This window comes from Polyodon spathula, chromosome 50 (assembly GCF_017654505.1).
Source record: "Polyodon spathula isolate WHYD16114869_AA chromosome 50, ASM1765450v1, whole genome shotgun sequence".
Classification (NCBI taxonomy): Eukaryota; Metazoa; Chordata; class Actinopteri; order Acipenseriformes; family Polyodontidae; genus Polyodon; species Polyodon spathula.
The window spans coordinates 517,067-535,366 of NC_054583.1; the positions used below are offsets into that span (position 1 = coordinate 517,067).

Here is an 18,300-nt window from a genome sequence, read left to right on the forward strand (position 1 = left end):
TCTGCCTTTCTGTACATGTCTGTGTCTGCACTGGAATCATTAATAAAGATCTGCTGAATGCACCAAATTAAATCTAAATGTTAATCCGTTGTGTGTATGTATCCTTCTCCCTTCTCCCCTTCCTCCCTCTCTCCCCTTAGCCACTCCATGTCTCTGATGGATGGTCACAGATTTCGTGTTTTCGCCGTGACCTTTCACCCAGAAAAAGAGGATGAGTTCATCTCTGGAGGCTGGGACAACACAGTGCAGGTATAATAATAATAATAATAACAATAATAATAATAATAATAATAATAATAATAATAATAATAATAACTAGTTGCCAGCAACTAATAACTAGTTGGACACCAGCGCCCTCTGTGGGTTAAAATAAATTGTTGCAAACAGAAAATAAATCCAGACACCTGTGCGCTGTTTCCAGATACACCTTTCTGTCTCCCCTGTGTCAAGTGATTTACCCACCACCCTTCCAACTATACATTAAAGTAAATGCATGTTCAATAACATAATTTTTATTTCTGATTTTTACAGTTCTGGGATTCTAAGCAACAACATTCTGTCAGGTATGGAATACAACTCTCTGTGTCTGTGTCTGCTTCTGCGTGTCTTTCTGCGTGTCTGTCTGCGATGGAGAATATTCACATGGTCCATCACTAATGCCTAATCCCTGCAGTAACTAACAGCAAAACACATATTTAACACGTTTATACTGAGATTAACAACATAAACAAAATGTAAATTAAACTTACCTGAGTCGTGCTAACGGGGTCCTTGGGTTGGGGAAGGAGTCCTGACAAGGAAAAGAAAAAGAAAAGGTTAAATGCAATGCAACAATCGTTTGTAAAGCCCTGTATGGATTTTTTGGGAAAGGTGCACATTTTCTGTAATATTACATGATGTTTTAACCATCTATTTTATTTGTTTGCAATTACTTACCTGTGTTGATGTGATTTGAGTATCGGGGGAGCCAGTTTAAGGGTCATGCTAACCTCCTATTGTAGAGTGCAAGTCTAAAACCATAGCCATTTGATAATGTAGAATTATAGGGTTTAGAGTAGGGGTTCCCAAAGTTTTGGTGATGGAGGGCCAATTCAAGAAACCGAAATATGTCCCAAATCCTACTTTTTTTAATTTCCTATATATTTTTGTATTTAAGTATTTAAATTAGGAATGTATATTGCTACCACTGCAACACCAGCAGCTTTGAAATGTATTTGTATTTTATCCTGTGTTTTGGTGCCACAACAGGCTTAGGTTTGAGCACCAATATCATGCGGTCACATTTTACATTGTCCTGGTCACAACAATTAAAGAAGATAATACCGAAATAGGTACTCTTCAAACTATACCAATTAAACTCTTTTGTGGGTAATTCTTCAGTAGTGAGGCAGAATGCATCTTGACTTGTACAACTAACCACTTCGCTGAAATCAACGAAATAATCTCACATTTCTATTTAAAGTGCAGCGTTAATTATTTATAAATTATCTGCCATTAGGTTGGCGCTTTTTATGCAATTACATACGATTGCTACGTAAGATCTTACTAGCTCCTGTACTGCAGCCTGACTGTAGTGTTATTCAGAAACACTGTACAGAAAAGAAATGGAACAGTAACGGTTTTAAACTGTAGCCTGGTACTGTTACTACAGTGGTACTTTCCCCAACAAAAGATCCAAGTTGAACACCCAAACTACAATACTGTACAAAGAGCATTTCCTCGATGTAGTTGAAGCTGAATACAGTTTTGCTCTTTAAAAGAATAAAATAAAATCTACAACAGAAAAAGTGCCTGTATCCTGAACTGAAACGTTTCTTGCAGTCGCTCTGTTAACATTACAGAAGCTAGCTAGCTACTTCAGCTTCATGAAGTAAACTTTATTTGGACGGTACCTTCACGTCTTCATATCACAGTCTTTGACATCTTCCCCCGTGGAAAGCGATAGGAGACGACAAAATACTAATTTAAGAAAATAAGTGCTTTTTCTTTTCTTAGGAGGTTCCATGTTATTTTCCTCCAGCATGGCAAATCTACTGTGCACTGTAGGTGCCATTATTTTATTAAAGGGACAGTGAACATATAATGACTGTAACAACTTAATTAATAAAATTGAGAGGGTCCAGATATGATCCAAAACATGTAAAAAAATGTATGTTAGGGAATTTGTATGAGCTTTGATTGCTGTGTATTATTAATTTCCCCCAAATTACATGCACATTTTTTTTACGAAAATGTTCAGAAAATGTAATAATAAAGTAAATGGTCAGAAACGGCAGGGGGGGGGGGGGGGGGGGGGGGGGGGGTCATTAGGGTATCCTGAGTATTAACATTGTATCTGTATGGTCTGGTTTATTTATTTATTTATTTGCATTGCTGTGCCTTGCATCTGTCAATAGTCCAAATAAAGCTGCACTGTTTTTATTGTACTTTGGACTCCTGAATGCTTCTTGCTATTACACTAGCGATTGAGTCACTACACTCTCTCTGTCTGTCTGTCTGTCTGACTCTCGGTCTATCTGCCTTTTTGTCTGTCTCTCTGCCTGTCTGTTTGCCTGTGTGGTCTGTCTGTATCTGTCTATTGTTTTCTGTTAAATTTGATTCCATTTTAATTCCAATCTGATATCAGGAAGCTATCCGGCCCTCACATCTGTGGCGATGCCCTCCAGATCGATCCCTCGACTAATCAGATTCTCTCGGGCTCCTGGAGGAAGGAGCGCGCGCTCGAGGTGAGACAATGTCTGTGTTTTTGTCTGTGAGTCTGTGTGTGCTTCTCTCTCTCTCTCTCTCTCTCTCTCTCTCTCTCTCTCTCTCTCTCTCTCTCTCTCTCTCTCTCTCTGTCTGTCTCTCTCTGTCTCTCTGTCTCTCTCTTTCCTTTTTTAATTTAAATTTATTTGTTTTATTTTCAGATCTGGGATTATAACTCCGGAGAGAAAGTGACTGAAATTTCTGACGACCAAGACGGGCATAGTTTGGTAAAATAAATAAATTAATAAATAGCTATCTGTATGTGTCAATGTAACAACAGTGAGAACAACACTGCCACCCCAGCTCTGACAGTGTCGTAGCTGAACAGCCCGGCCCCCCTTGCATTCACTCAGCCACTCGCTGTCATTCACACTGTTCGACCGAGTGCATCTCCTGTAAAAACATCACATTCACTGTCTTCAGTTAAATGAAATCGAAGAGCAGGTCTCTTATGAAAACTCCTACAGCCGTTGATATTAAAAGTTGTGATTTGAATTTTTCCATGGTGAAAAAGAAAAAGCACAATAAGCAAACAAAAACTAGAAATACAAATCTCTAGGCGTGTGTATCCATTAGTTTATGGTTTATTTTTTTTGCTACTCTAAATGAAAAACTGATTACTCCAACGCCCCTTCTCCCTTTTTTGTTTCATCAAGAAACAAAACAATGTTATCTCTAGTAAATGTTACTCTTACCTTGCGGTTTTATCAGAGCCTCGTCAAACAGCACCAATGAGTCAGAGCCTTCCTCATCTCTTCCTCAGACTCCTCTTGTTTGGCTACCGTAATCGGCAGAGGATCCACTGGGCCGGGGGCTGTCTCATCACCGGGGGAAACCCCAGTGTTGGTACTAGCCCTTCCATCTGAACAAAGGGCCACCGCTTGGCCAGGGAGAGACCTTGATGAGATTGTGGGATCAATAAGCTACTAACAATCAAACGAGCAAGATGGGCCGAACGGCCTCCTCTCGTTTGTAACCTTTCTTATGTTCTTAGTTTCGCTGTGTTCCCCCGTCCCCATTGTCTGGGCTGCTGTGGAGCACAGACCCAGCGCTGCCCAGGGGATGTACTTGGCTCATTATGAGCGGAACCTGCAGCACAATACACCTGCTTCTCTCTCGCTCTCAAATTCTAATTCAAAACTCAAAAGAGGCTTTATTTTGGCATGACAAAATAAATTAAGTTTTTCCAAAGCATATTAAACAACAAATATCAACACAACTCTTCAATACAAACAGATAATCCCTGTACCTACCACCTCTTATAGACCCTCCTCGGTAGTGCTGTGAATGCTGTGGGTGGTAGGAGCAGAGTTTTGGGCTACATTTTTTTCCCCACCCTTTGGGAATAAGGAAATGGGAGAGTTTGACAAAGTGACTGAGTTGGAACCGGTGCAGGAGTGATGCAGTGAGGTAATTAAACAGACAGAGCCTTGTAATCCAGTTTGGAACAGTGAAACTTTATTTTATATTCCAGGCCTGGTGACCTAAATAATAATCCCCCGTCAGTACACAACAATATGTACTGCACAGGTTAAACAATAAAAGGATTGCAGCCCCAACTAATAAACACGATATCTGACCCACAATAATACATGGTCACCAGTCCTGGGTGTGTGCATTAGTGCTTGTGGTGGGTGATACAGTTGATTTAGTGACAATGTGCTGTTCCGCCTTAGTGCTGGACATAACTGTATTAGCTGTCTGCTAATGCGCAAGACAAGACAATTACATGACAAAACAAACAAAACACTAATGGTACTTTTTTACTTATGGAACAGGGTCTCTCACAGTCCTCAGTTTATTTGCAAAAAACAGTGCGAAGGAACAGATTACGATTCTCCCTCCCCTTTTATTGTCACATATGGCCCCTTGGTAAACGAGTGCAACCGCCTCTCAATCTGCAACTGCCACGTTGTTTACCTTCCGGGTCAATGAGTTATTGCAATGGAGTCTCGCCCCCTTCCCTTTAACCCTGGGAAAGAACTGTCAGGCCAGCCCATCCAAGGAACTCTGTTCTCTCTGCTTAGTGCCCTCACAGGTCGGTCGGGAGATTTACAACCAAGAACCATTGTATTTCTGTCACAGGGAGACAATACAATTAAAGTCACATTAATACAGAAATACACACAATATCCAGGCAAAAACAAGAATATTACAACAAGATACAATAAACTATTGAAACTAAAATATTAAGAATATTCTTTAATTAAATGAAAGTTGTCCTAAGGGGAAATGCCATAATAATAATAATAATAATAATAATAAAAATAATAATAAATAATAATAATAATAATAATAATAATACTTGATGTTATAATAATAATATGGACTTGATGTTACTCAAACAGCTGTGTTGCCGAGCCGTGGATCTTTTCAAAAGAATGATGTCATGTAAACAGTAAAACCAGATGGAAGAAATGACGATATGCGGCTCCACCCAACCCTTCGGGAAAGTTTTTTGGCTGCTGTCATCATTCATTTTAATCAGAGATATTCTGCCATGTAGGGTAAGCTGAAGCGGTGGCCACCTACCCAAATCTGACTGTATTTCAGACAACATACTACCAAAGTTTCCTTACCTAGTTGATGGCAATGTTTTGTAAATCTTTATGTCTATATATGTAAAACTGTCTGTGTGAGTAAGAATAGGTGCTAAGGTTATAAGTAATGGATCTGTAGCAAGTAGATTTAACGGTAGCAAAGCGGATTTAGACCAATTGATCTTGTAACCGGAAAAAAATCAAACAACTGCAACACATTACGGAGGGAATTACATATCTGCAAGATATAATAATGCATCATCCGCCTACAGGGATATGTGGTGCCCTAGATGGCAATAGGAGTAATCGTCTTGCTCTGCCTAACCGCTTATGCTAGCAAAGAGATGGCAAACAGGAGAGGACTGAAAGGACATCCCTGTGTGGTTCCTCTTGTCACAGAAAACTGAGCAGATATCACAGATCCAGTTAAAAAATAAGCAGTTAGAGTATTGTACAGTGTATGAATCATATTGATGAAGGGGGTCAAACAGCAAGACCACCATTCCACTCTGTCAAAGGCCCTAATCCCTCAGTCAGATCTATAACATGAAGCAAACGATGCAAATTATCGGAAGCAAGTCTGCCTTTCATAAACCCACCTGATCGTGGTGAATTAAGGAGTGAAATCATGAGTCAAGTAGAAGGACTAAACACTGCATAAATTAAGAACAAGAAAGATTAAAAACATGAGGAGGCCATTCGACCCATCTTGCTTAAGAACATAAGAACATAAGAAAGTTTACAAACGAGAGGAGGCCATTCGGCCCATCTTGCTCGTTTGGTTGTTAGTAGCTTATTGATCCCAGAATCTCATCAAGCAGCTTCTTGAGGGATCCCAGGGTGTCGGCTTCAACAACATTACTGGGGAGTTGGTTCCAAACCCTCACATTCTCTGTGTAAAAAAGTGCCTCCTATTTTCTGTTCTGAATGCCCTTTTGTCTAATCTCCATTTGTGACCCCTGGTCCTTGTTTCTTTTTTCAGGTCAAAAAAGTCCCTTGGGTCGACATTGTCAATACCTTTTAGAATTTTGAATGCTTGAATTAGGTCTTCTTTGTTCAAGACTGAACAGATTCAATTCTTTTAGCCTGTCTGCATATGACATGCCTTTTAAGCCCGGAATAATTCTGGTCGCTCTTCTTTGCACTCTTTCTAGAGCAGCAATATCTTTTTTATAGTGAGGTGACCAGAACCAAATGCAGTATTCAAGATGAGGTCTTACTAATGCATGGTAAATTTTTAACATTACTTCCCTTGATTTCAATTCAACACTTTTCACAATGTATCCGAGCATCTTGTTAGCCTTTTTTATAGCTTCCCCACATTGTCTAGATGAAGACATTTCTGAGTCAACAAAAACTCCTAGGTCTTTTTCATAGATTCCTTCTCCAATTTCAGTATCTCCCATATGATATTTATAATGTACATTTTTATTTCCTGCGTGCAGTACCTTACACTTTTCTCTATTAAATGTAATTTGCCATGTGTCTGCCCAGTTCTGAATCTTGTCTAGATCATTTTGAATGACCTTTGCTGCTGCAACAGTGTTTGCCACTCCTCCTACTTTTGTGTCGTCTGCAAATTTAACAAGTTTGCTTACTATACCAGAATCTAAATCATTAATGTAGATTAGGAATAGCAGAGGACCTAATACTGATCCCTGTGGTACACCGCTGGTTACCACACTCCATTCTGAGGTTTTTCCTCTAATCAGTACTTTCTGTTTTCTACATGTTAACCACTCCCTAATCCATGTACATGTGTTTCCTTGAATCCCAACTGCGTTCAGTTTGAGAATTAATCTTTTGTGCGGGACTTTGTCAAAAGCTTTCTGGAAATCTAAATAAACCATGTCATATGCTTTGCAATTATCCATTATCGATGTTGCATCCTCAGAAAAATCAAGCAAGTTAGTTAGACACGATCTCAAAATCTTCCCAGGTATATTGAGAAATAAAGCAACTAGGCTTTCACTGAGTTGGCATCTTGGCATCTTGGTGCAATTGTAGAAAAAATAGAATATCTGACGTTATATTTAAAAAAAACATGTATTGTAATGTATGGGTCAAATTGACCCACATGGCTGTTCTAGGTAGAACTGTTTATAACTTTATCATTTTTTTGCCATTCTTCTCAAACGCCATCATGATATTTTTTAATTCATGTATTTAAGAAAAGTAAAAAACGTACATACTCATATGATTTACAACGGAAGTAATTAACATTTTAAATCCAAAGTGGGTCAAATTGACCTGCATGGTGGTTCTAATGTTAAGATCTACACGGGGACATTCATCTATTCAAAAGTGTCCAACTAACTTCTTGTTGTCCTAGAGAATTACACCCTATGCTACTATCAAAATGTCTCCCGTTTTCCTAATGGTGGGATGGCAGCTGCGTACTTGCTTTGATCTGTTGAAACCTAAAATAAGTCAAGTGGTGCAACATCAACAATGAACACAAGTAAACAGACAAGGGAGCAGGGTGAAACACAGAGCCTTTCAGTCCAGACAGTCAGTACTAGTACGAAACTATGCTACTGGAGAGAAATGGCTTCCAGCTACAGTGGTTGCAGACAGGACCTGTTTCTTACACTGTTAAGACTGCAAAAGATCTCACCTGGCAGAGACATGCTGATCAGCACCCCAGGATACATCACCTGTTGAAATTTCTGACTCATCCATGGCTGGGAAGTTAGTTCTGAATAAAGAGTCACACACTCCAGACTCAGCTCAGTGTAGTTCCATAGAGGAGACCTCTCCCTTACCTGTTCCAGTTGTGCGTCCAAATTCTGTTGGAAGATCACCTAGAGAGACGACCTCCGCAATGTTTGAGTTTATAGTAGTGGCAAACCCAAATTATTGGCAGAATAATCCCCATGGGTCAGCTGGGAACTGAGGCAGTTTACCCCTCATTCTCTAGTTTAGAATATGTTATATTTAATGAACACTCCCAATAAGGGAGGAGGAATATTTTATATATTAGGTGTGTTCTATGTGGCTTGCCATACTTGGCAAGCTCGGGTTATTATGGGATTGCAAAGGCATCTGGTTGGTTGTGGTCATGTTCCATTTAATCAAAATTAAGAGATGCTGTCTGATCGTACCTCTGCCTCTGCCTGCTAATTAACATACGATAGTTAAATACAGTTCTAGAGAGAGATAAAGAGAGAGAACTTTAATCCACCATTTTACTTATTCTAAATATACTTTTTGTAGAATATAGTTTAACCCTTAGCGGTCCATTTATTGCACCTGTTAGGCACAACAGGTTCAATTTATTTTCACACGCGCTGTTTATTTTACATGTGCTGTTTAAAATGAATTTTATTCAATGTAAAATTGGTTTAAAAGGTACTGCATATCAACAGGACACTTAGTACTGCATCTCCAGCCCCGCCCCACCCCTTGTTCACTGTATTTTTCACATACCTCTTCATAGTCGTGCATACTGATAAATCCTCTCCTGATCACTCGTTTTATCACCAAACTCTTCAATAATGCGTCATAAGTCATTATTTTATTACTATAACTTCTCAAAAAGCTCTGCAAATGTCCATGATATTCTTTGAGCACTGGATGCAGAAGTACCTATCTTGTTTGTTTATGTCGAGTTAGGTTTGTGATGTAGGGACAATGTGCAAATCCACCCCTTTTTTTCCTCTTCTCTTGGCTCCTATTGGTCTCACATGGCCATTGAAAGGTTTTCTCAGCTTTTTCCTGAGAAAAACGACTACAGACCTGTGCTTGACGTCTTTTTGATGATGTCGGACAGGGTCCAACATTGGACCGGAAAGGGAAAATTGTAATATCAGACCTAGTCCGACATAGGACCGCAAAGGGATAAACTGTTGCATTCTGCTGTTTGCACCTTTTGTCTATTTTCTTTCTTTATTTGTTTGTAAGTAGGGTAGTGTGACAGAGATCAAATGATTCTTGGTGTTAGATCTCCCTCCCGACCTGCGAGGGCGCAGTGTAAAGGGAACAGAGTACCCTGGATTAAATGGCACAACAGTTTATTTCCAGAGTTAGGTGGAAGTTGGCCATCTAGGAAAGGGGCGGAACTACGGTACCCAAACTCAGTGACCTGGATGGGAAACAGCGTGGCATCCACGGATTGGAGGAGCGGATGCGCTCGTTAACCAAGAGGTCATGAGGGAGGGTATAAATAGAGGGCGTAATGAAAGTGATCTGTTCCTTTGTAAATGGTTAGAACAACCTAGAAGGAGAACCCTGGATATGAGAATGTGAGTGTTATGTATGTTTTTTTGTTTGTCTAGTAAAAACTATTTGTTGTTTAGACTACTAACGCGATCCTGAGCTGTAGCCGAAGGCCAGCATCTAACCTGGACACCAGAACTTCCCTTTGTTTCACGGAAAACTGTCTTTGCACCACGAGCACTAATTCACTCACAGCAGCACCTGTGTATGTGTTTTGTGTTACTTGTGGCTGTAAAAAGAACGGGACCTTTGGTTCTTGTTCAGACCCATGGATTACAGATAAGTGATACACGCTGCTGTATCACTTTTCATCATCATCATCATCATCATCATTATTATTATTATTATTATTTAACATTGTTTGCTGTCAGGCTCTGGACAATTGCAATCAATAAACACCACACACCCCTCACCATCCTTGTCACACACCCCCTCCCTGACTCTCTCAGGTTGTGGTAGGCCGCTACATACTGGGCAGTGATGTCTGCTGCTCCTCTCCGAACAGTACTGATATTTTCTCTGTGTCAGAGAGTAAAGGGAATTCTGTGGCTTGAAGAATGTGTCCCTGGTTTTGTATTGGAGGCAGTGTAACAGGAAGAGCATCTCTCTCTCTCAGTTTAATCTCTCTCTCATTATAATACCCACCCCTCCCCCTCTTTCCTCAGATCTACAGTTGTCATTGGCTGGGTGCTGATCATATGGTCGCCGGTGGCAGTGAATCCAATCTGTGCCGAGTGATTGACAGGAACACCAAGCTGGTGAGTGAGAGCTCTCATGTGTAGCACACACTCTCACCCCCTGCTCCTATCTCTCTCTCTCTCTCTCTCTCTCTCTCTCTCTCTCTCTCTCTCTCTCTCTATCAATTCAATTAAGCTTTATTGACATGACGAGTTTTACAGGTATTTCCAAAGCACTTATATTTAAAATGCAATACAAATATGGAATAAACCGACATTTATAAAACATTTCTTATTTAACCCTTTGCGGTCCATTTATTCAGCGCTTGTCAGACAAGTCAGTTTTTTTCTGAGTAAAACTGGTTTAAAGGGCATTGCAATGCTAAGCGACATCAGTACTGCATCTCCAGCCAAGCCCCACCCTGTGTTCGCTTTATTTTTCACGTATCTCTTTATAGACGCGCACACTGATAAATCCTCTCCTGATCACTCGTTTTATCACCAAACTCCTCAGTAATGCGATCCAAGTCATTATTTTATTACTGTAACCTCTCAGAAAGCTCTGCAGGTGTCCGTGATGTTCTCTGAGCGCTGGATGCGGAAGCAGCTCTCTCCTTTGCTATGTCTGCTTATCTCAGTGTGGTGCAGTTGCTAAGGCTATTGCTCACATGCCCCTTTTTTTTCTGTTTCATGCTATTGGTCTCACTCGGCCATTGAATGGTTTTCTCGTCTTTTCGATGATGTCGGACAGGGTCCGACATTGGACCGCAAAGGGTTAACATATATACAGCGTGTGGAGGCTGGTTATTTACATTGTGCCTCTCATTTTGTGGCAGGGTGTTAGATATTCAGCTGATAGTTCAGCATTGTCTCCGAATTCACCTAAAATTGTTCTTAATTTGCCCTCTCAGTCTAACTGTGGAAAGTCAGCAGCCCGGCTGGTGAATTGGGGGTATAAGTCTCTCTGGTCTGGGTGTATTTCGCACAGTCCAGAGCGAAGTGTATTTCTGTTTCTGTTTCTGTTTCCCCTGATCCACACTGACCTCACAAGCACCTGTCTCTGGGTTTCCACCTCCAGACTGTGATCGCCGAGTCTGTACTGGTCTGCCTCAGTTTTGGGTCTTTTATTTGCAGCAGGTACTCAGCCACGGAATAGTCTCTATTTAAGCTCTGCAACACACCAGCTTGTTTTGGTTTTATTTTGGTTTGTCCAGTGAGCTTTGTAACTGGTTTTTAAAGTAGACACTATTCTCCTGAGCTGAGGAGCTTGTCTGTTCCCTCTGCTGGTTTGAAGCCCAGTGATGTCTGTGTGGCTCAGTGCACAGAGTCTCAGAGCCAGCTGACTGAGGGGCTCCTTGTTGGTGGTTATCTTTTGGCTTTTTAGTGATTTGTATTGGCAGGAGTCTGGGTCACTCTGTTTCAGATGGAGCCAGTGTTTGAAGGCTCTGTTTTGAACTGCGAGGCGCAGCAGGGATTGTCTCAGCTCTACTCAACAGCCTTTGTTTGGTGTGTTTCTCTCCCATCCCTGTAACTCTAACAGTCACAGTACAGAAGTCTGATTTAATCCCCTCCTCTTCTCTTTCTCTCCCGTCTTCTCTCAGTCCCTGGGCAGGCTGGTTGATCTCCCGGGTGGGGTGTACAGCACTGCTGTTTGCTCCGCTGGGCAGTGTGAGGGGCTGATAGCAGCCAGCTCCCGAAACTGTGTCTACCTGCTGGAGAGAACTACAGCTCCTACAACACATTGCTCAGACAGAGAGAACTACCGCTCTCAGGATGCACTGCTCCCACTGAGAGAGTATAGCGCACAGGCTACACTGTTGTAGAACTATGTCTCCCACAATACACTGCTCTGACCTGAGAGACACAAATTCTCTATTAACATTTATTTTTTGTTTTATTTAAATATTTTTTTACACAAAAACATGACAAACAATGAATTATACAAATGTATTTCTCAAAAAAATCTCAAATACATTAGCAATTTATGTAATTGTAGATAGAGCTAGAATACTGCAGGGGTAGTGTGTGATATGGGAATTGAATGCCCATCAGAGGGGTGGGATACTACATAAACCCAGAGGCTGGGCATTACATTCTCATTTATCACATACTACCTCATACAGTATTCTTTTTAGAATCTCAGGTTAGCAATTTTGCCTGCCACAGTTTTGTGTTGCTTTGTGTGGGGAGGGGGCTACCCTAGTTTGCTAATGTCAGTGAGTTATTAGCTTGTGCTGTTTAGTGTTAATAAGCAAGTGATCACAAGTAATCACTGTATGAGCCCAAATGAAAAAAATTGCTCACCAGTTATAATGTATATTTAAAAAAATTTATATATATATATATATATATATATATATATATATATATATATATATATATATATATATATATATATATATATCAAGACCCGAAATAAAACACTACAACTCCCAGAATACTGTTCTCTAACAGGTTTATGACAGCTTTATGTAAATGTAATAAATACTTGATTTGTTTGTTAAAAAAAACAGTCTTACTGTTCAATTAAAATGTAATACACTGTTCTGCTGCTGCAGTAAACACAGTTCTGTCCTTTTTGGTTTTATTTGATAGACTACACACCCTGGGTTTGGGGTTATGGTTTTTATTCTGTATTCAATTTTTTAGTGAATTTTGTGGAAATAAACTTGGTTTTTACTGCCAATTATGTGTGAGAGTGTTATTAAATGTATTTGTGTGTGTGTAATATATATAGTATCTTTTCCTGGGGTGTGTTCTTTGTAAGGCGGAGAGGAGAGGATGAGGGGCTCTGGGAGAGGATGAGGGGCTTTGGCAGAAGATGAGGGGCTTTGGGAGAGGATGAGGGGCTCTGGGAGAGGATGAGGGGCTTTGGCAGAGGATGAGGGGCTTTGGGAGAGGATGAGGGGCTTTGGGAGAGGATGAGGGGCTTTGGGAGAGGATGAGGGGCTTTGGGAGAGGATGAGGGGCTTTGGGAGAGGATGAGGGGCTTTGGGAGAAGATGAGGGGCTTTGGGAGAGGATGAGGGGCTCTGGGAGAGGATGAGGGGCTTTGGCAGAGGATGAGGGGCTTTGGGAGAGGATGAGGGGCTTTGGGAGTGTTCTTTGCAAACGTTAAACAAAACAGTCAATCAACCAAACAGGTAGAGGTGTTTCAGTTGGTTCAGGCTATGGTTCGTTACTATGGTAACAAAATATGTTAATACTAAGAAAAAGCAATATTATAAAAAATATGTTTTTAATCAAGATTTAAAAACAACAGTTGAGGGTGAATCTCTAATAGAAGACCGTATAGAGTTCCAGAGTGTGGGAGCATTAAAACAGAGAGCAGCCTCTCCCATCCTTTTACCATTCACCCTCGGAATACACAGGAGGCATCAGCAGAGCTAAGAATGTGTTCCTGATATGGAATTAGCATGGCATTCAAGTAGTCTGGAGCTCATCCATCCATGCTTTAAATACTAGTAATAAAACTTTAAAATCAATCCTATAACACACAGGAAGCCAATGCAATTATGCCAACACAGGAGGAATGAGAGCCCTTTTTTTGTTCTCGTTAGCATTCTAGCAGCTGCATTTGGCACACACTGTAGGCATGATAGAGCATGGCATGTAAGTCCAGAAAATAAAGCATTACAGTAATCTAAAATGTACTCATTTCTCAGCATCATTCAAGGACAGAAAAGGTCTAACTTTAGCAATATTCCTCAAATAATTGAGAGAGACTCTAGTAATATTTTTAATATGCAAGTCAAAGCAAACTTCAGAGTCAAAAATAACCCCCAGGTTTCTCACCTAAGATGTTACATTTGAGTTTAATAAACCTCTATTGCTTAGAGACTAAAAGTAGGACTTCTGTCTTAACCTGATTTAACTGTAAAAAGTTTTGAGACATCCAGCTTCTAATATCAGCTAGGCATTTGAAAAGAGCATTGATAGCTGTTGTGTCACCTGGTTTAACGGATATATAAATCTTTGTGTCATCTGCATAGCTGTGGAAATTCACCCCATGTTTCTGAATAATCTCCCCAAGTGGAATCATGTATAAAGAGAATAACATGTAATATTGGCTAATCCAGATGTAGATTCTCCTAAGGCAATAAATATTGTCTATTCGATAAATATGATTTGAACCAATTTAGAGCAGTACCAGAAAGGCCCACCCATTCTCTAAGACGATGAATTAAAATCTCATGATCCATGGTATCAAAAGCAGCACTCCGATCCAAAAGGATCAGTACAGATAAACGGTTTGAGTCTGCACTCACATTAGATCATTCACCACTGTGATCAATGCAGTATCAGTGCTATGGTTAGAACGAAATCCTGATTGAAATTTCTCAAAGATCTTCTTATTATTATCAAGGAAGCTATTCATTTGTTTAAAAACTACCTTTTCAAGTACCTTAGCTAAAAAAGGAAGGTTTGAAATAGGTCTAAAATTACTTATCCAGATTCGATTTCTTGAGTAAAGGCAGAGAGATGTTGGATGAGGGTGTGTTGCGTCCTTTCTGAGTGGTTGAGAGGCGGGTCTTGGGGGTCGATTGACCAATAAAAGTGACTCTTTGCTATTCCTTCACGCTTTCTAGGAGAAACGACAGCAGGAGCTGGGCTTCTTACATTCCCGAGTGGGATGTTGGCAGTTTACTTGGGGAAGTCTGGGCAACCCCATGAGTGAGAGCGAGGGAATAACAAAGCATCATGGAAACCTGAGCCACGCCAGAGAGCGAGGTTGTGAGACGCTGCAAGAAGCAGCACTTTTTATTTGTAGTTTTAATTTATTTTCCTTTTTTCTTTCACCTTCTGTTTCGAATATTATTTTCAGCACCTGCGCAATAATCTGCTTTGGAAAAGAAACTTGCCATTGTTGGTATTTTTCCTCTATGGTACAACGGTGTCCCCTTGTGCCTTAAACAAAAACTGAACACCGGTGGGCAGTATCAAAGAAACTCTCTGACTCCCTAAACCTCCACTACATATCCCAGAATACAGTATCTGACTCCTCTATGTTCAGTGAACCCCCACATCCTCCAACCTCCCCCAAAACCTCCACTAACAACTACATATCATACTGTCCAATCACAGTAAAAATAAGAAAAATTCAAATCTGCACAGGTTGAAGTGTAAACATTCAGTCCAGCTACAGAACCAACTCGAACCATCCTCAGAGGCAACCATGAATAAAAGGTACCTATAATATTAAACAAACTGTTTTATAACTTATGTGACAGAAATACAATGAGTTCTGATTGCAATCTCCCTCTCGACCTGGGAGGGTGCTAAATAGCGAAAGGAAAAGTATCTGGACAGGCTGGCCTGACAGTTCGTTTCCAAGGTCGGGAAGTTGGTCAGCCTGGATGGAAGCGAGACTCTGTTGCAGGAACGTATTGACCCGGAAGGTAAATGAGGTAGCAGCTGCAAACAATAGACACAGCTGGAATCATTTACCAAGGGATCATGCGGGGTAGCATAAAAGGGGCCAGAGAAACGCTAATCTTTTCCTTCGCTTGGGTTGTATACAAAAATCTGGAAGGACTGAGAGCTGCAGTAGGAACTGCTGAGGAATATTCGTGAGTGTTTGTTTGTTTGTGCGTGTTAGTAATTGTCTTGTTTATTGTATCACCAGACAGCTAAAACACGTTCCAGAGCCGGAACTGCACTTCACGAACTGTCACCAGATAGCCTGTTATCACCCACCACGAGCACTAATACACAAACCCGGGACTGGTGACCGTGTTTCAGGATTGTGGGGTGGAGAACGTTTATTGTTTGGGACTGTAAACCCGTTTGTTTGGCTCTGCACATTACACATCGTTGTGTATTGCCGGAGCGTTTTTCTTTTTGGTCACCAGACCCGGATTATAATAAAAAAAAAAAAACTGTTTCCTACCGGATTACAATTGTTTGTGATTTCTGCTGTACGCATCACCTCTACCTGTTCACAATCACTGGCCAAATTGCCACACTTATTGTGACCCAGACATTTTTAAACTGCCTTGTTATGAAAATGAAAGACATGCTATCAGATACAACTGAAAAGTTTTATTCATGAACATCACATCTAACGTTTTCATCGCAGAAACACCTTATTTGAATAGAAAATTAAACATAAAAGGGTTTCTTTCTAAAATGAGCGCATATACAGCACGACTACATACAGTGAAAAAATATAATAAAATATACATTTCAAAAGAAACAGGTATGTATATACAGTGCCTATAGAAAGTCTACACCCCCTTGAACTTTTTTCACATTTTGTTGTGTCAGTGCCTCAGAGTTTCATGCATTTAAATGAGGATGTTGGGTTTACACCAAACGTAACGCTTTGCATTTAGGCCAAAAAGTTCAATTTTAGTTTCATCAGACCACAAAACTTTTTGCCACATGGCTACAAAATCTCCTGAGTCTGCTTTTGGATTCAAAGGGGTCTTTCTAGAGTAATGGCTTATTTCCACTCCCTTTGAATGCATTGCAATGGACATATTCTGCACTTTGCTACCTTCTGACTCTGGGTATATGCATATATTAGTAGTGGTAGATTATGCAACACGATACCCGGAGGACGTTCCATTGAGGTCCACTAGTGCCGCTGCGATGGCCCCAGAGTTAGTACAGATTAATGCTAGATTAGAGATCCCCAGGAGATCTTGACTGATCATTGAACCAACTTTTTATCCAATACGTTACAGTAAGTATACAAAACACTAAAAATAAGTCCCATCAGGACATCTGTTTATCATCCACAGACGAAACGCTTTAATCAGATTGAAGTCGATGCTGAGATGGTTTGTAAATCAGGAGCAAAATCATTGGGCATCGCTTCTTCCCTACCTCCTTTTTGCAGTGAGAGAAGTGCCACAGAGTTCGACAGGGTTCTCCCCCTTCGAGCTCTTGTACGGCCGAGAGCCTCGCGGCAACCTCGATCTGTTGAGAGAGGGGTGGGAGGAGCGCAAAGGCTCATCCAAAAATGTAGTGAAGCATGTGCTCCTACTTAGAGATCGCCTAGATTTGGTCGGTCGTTTGGCCGAAGGCAATCTCAAATTGGCTCAGCACCGACAACAGCAGCATTACTACAAAAATGCATTGATTCAAACCTTTCAGCCTGGAGACAAGTAACGCTGATGCTTCCCTCCTCAGAATCCAAACTGTGTGCTAAGTGGCAGGGACCATATGAAATGATTTGGGCGTACGAAAGGTGAATTTCAAAATTAGCCAGCCCGATCGCTGCAATGAAAAATAAATTTACTACGTAAATTTATTACAGCCCTGGCAGGCAAGGGAGGCCCTATTTATAGCCCCAGGCAATGTAGAAAATTATTTGGAACGGATTTGCTTGTTAACCAAGGGGTCATGAGCGAGGGCATAAAATAGGGGCATAGCAAAGTAATCTGTTCCTTGGTAAATGGTTGGAGTTAACCTAAAAGGAGTAAAAGGATTGCTTAGTAGTCTTTGTAGACTATCAGGAACACGATCCGGACCTGGAGTTCAAGCCAGCACTAACCCTGACATAACTTTTCACCCCAGCATTTCATGGAGTACTGTACTCACCACTAGCACCTAAATTCACTCACTGTCTTGTGTTTCGTATTTAGTGTGGGTGTTTGGTTGCGGGTCAAACTCGGGGATTACAGATACACACCGCTGTATCACTCCAGCATTTATTATTTACAGGTGTTTGCCATAGGGCTCTGGACATTTTCATTATTATCAATAAACACCCCTGCACCTGAAAGAAATTGTGTGTGTTTTGCACTTTTTGCACTTTGCCACATACCATAATGTACCTAAACTGCAGTAAACCGAAAAACCGGTATACCGACCCGTCCTAACCTTTTAACCTTACTAACCTTTTTGCTCAAAAGAAGACTGATCAGGAAAGAGATCCCTAATCTATATGTTCAAATTCAAATCCCATGTAAGCCCCTATGAATCCCTTTTCAGGGTGCCTCGGCTACCGATCCTTTGTTCGTTAATGCAAACGGAGCTGTCGTTACCCGGCGTTGGTTTATTTTCCACCTTCACCAGAGTGTGAGTGCTGGAGTGCTGACTGTACCAGTTTTGCTGGAGTGGTCCCACCCACCTCGCAGTACACAAGGCACGGACCGGCACTGTGAGGTCAGA

At 40.9% G+C, this 18,300-nt stretch overlaps 1 protein-coding gene across 1 annotated transcript; it reads left to right on the forward strand.

The window, feature by feature from the left end:
• Positions 1–4: 4 nt before the first annotated feature.
• LOC121306769 (dynein assembly factor with WDR repeat domains 1-like) lies at positions 5–12,514 on the forward strand. The gene is made up of 6 exons (XM_041238691.1): positions 5–249; positions 532–563; positions 2,627–2,726; positions 2,907–2,972; positions 10,169–10,261; positions 11,782–12,514. The coding sequence occupies exons 1-6, from the start codon at positions 97–99 to the stop codon at positions 12,001–12,003; spliced, it is 666 nt and encodes a 221-aa protein (XP_041094625.1). The 5' UTR covers positions 5–96; the 3' UTR covers positions 12,004–12,514.
• Positions 12,515–18,300: the final 5,786 nt, after the last annotated feature.

Coding starts and splice junctions, on each gene's coding strand:
- LOC121306769 (XM_041238691.1), top strand. CDS start 97: ATGTATCCTTCTCCCTTCTCCCCTTCCTCCCTCTCTCCCCTTAGCCAC. Junction 250..531: donor GCTGGGACAACACAGTGCAG/GTATAATAATAA, acceptor TGATTTTTACAG/TTCTGGGATTCTAAGCAACA. Junction 2,727..2,906: donor GGAAGGAGCGCGCGCTCGAG/GTGAGACAATGT, acceptor TTTTATTTTCAG/ATCTGGGATTATAACTCCGG.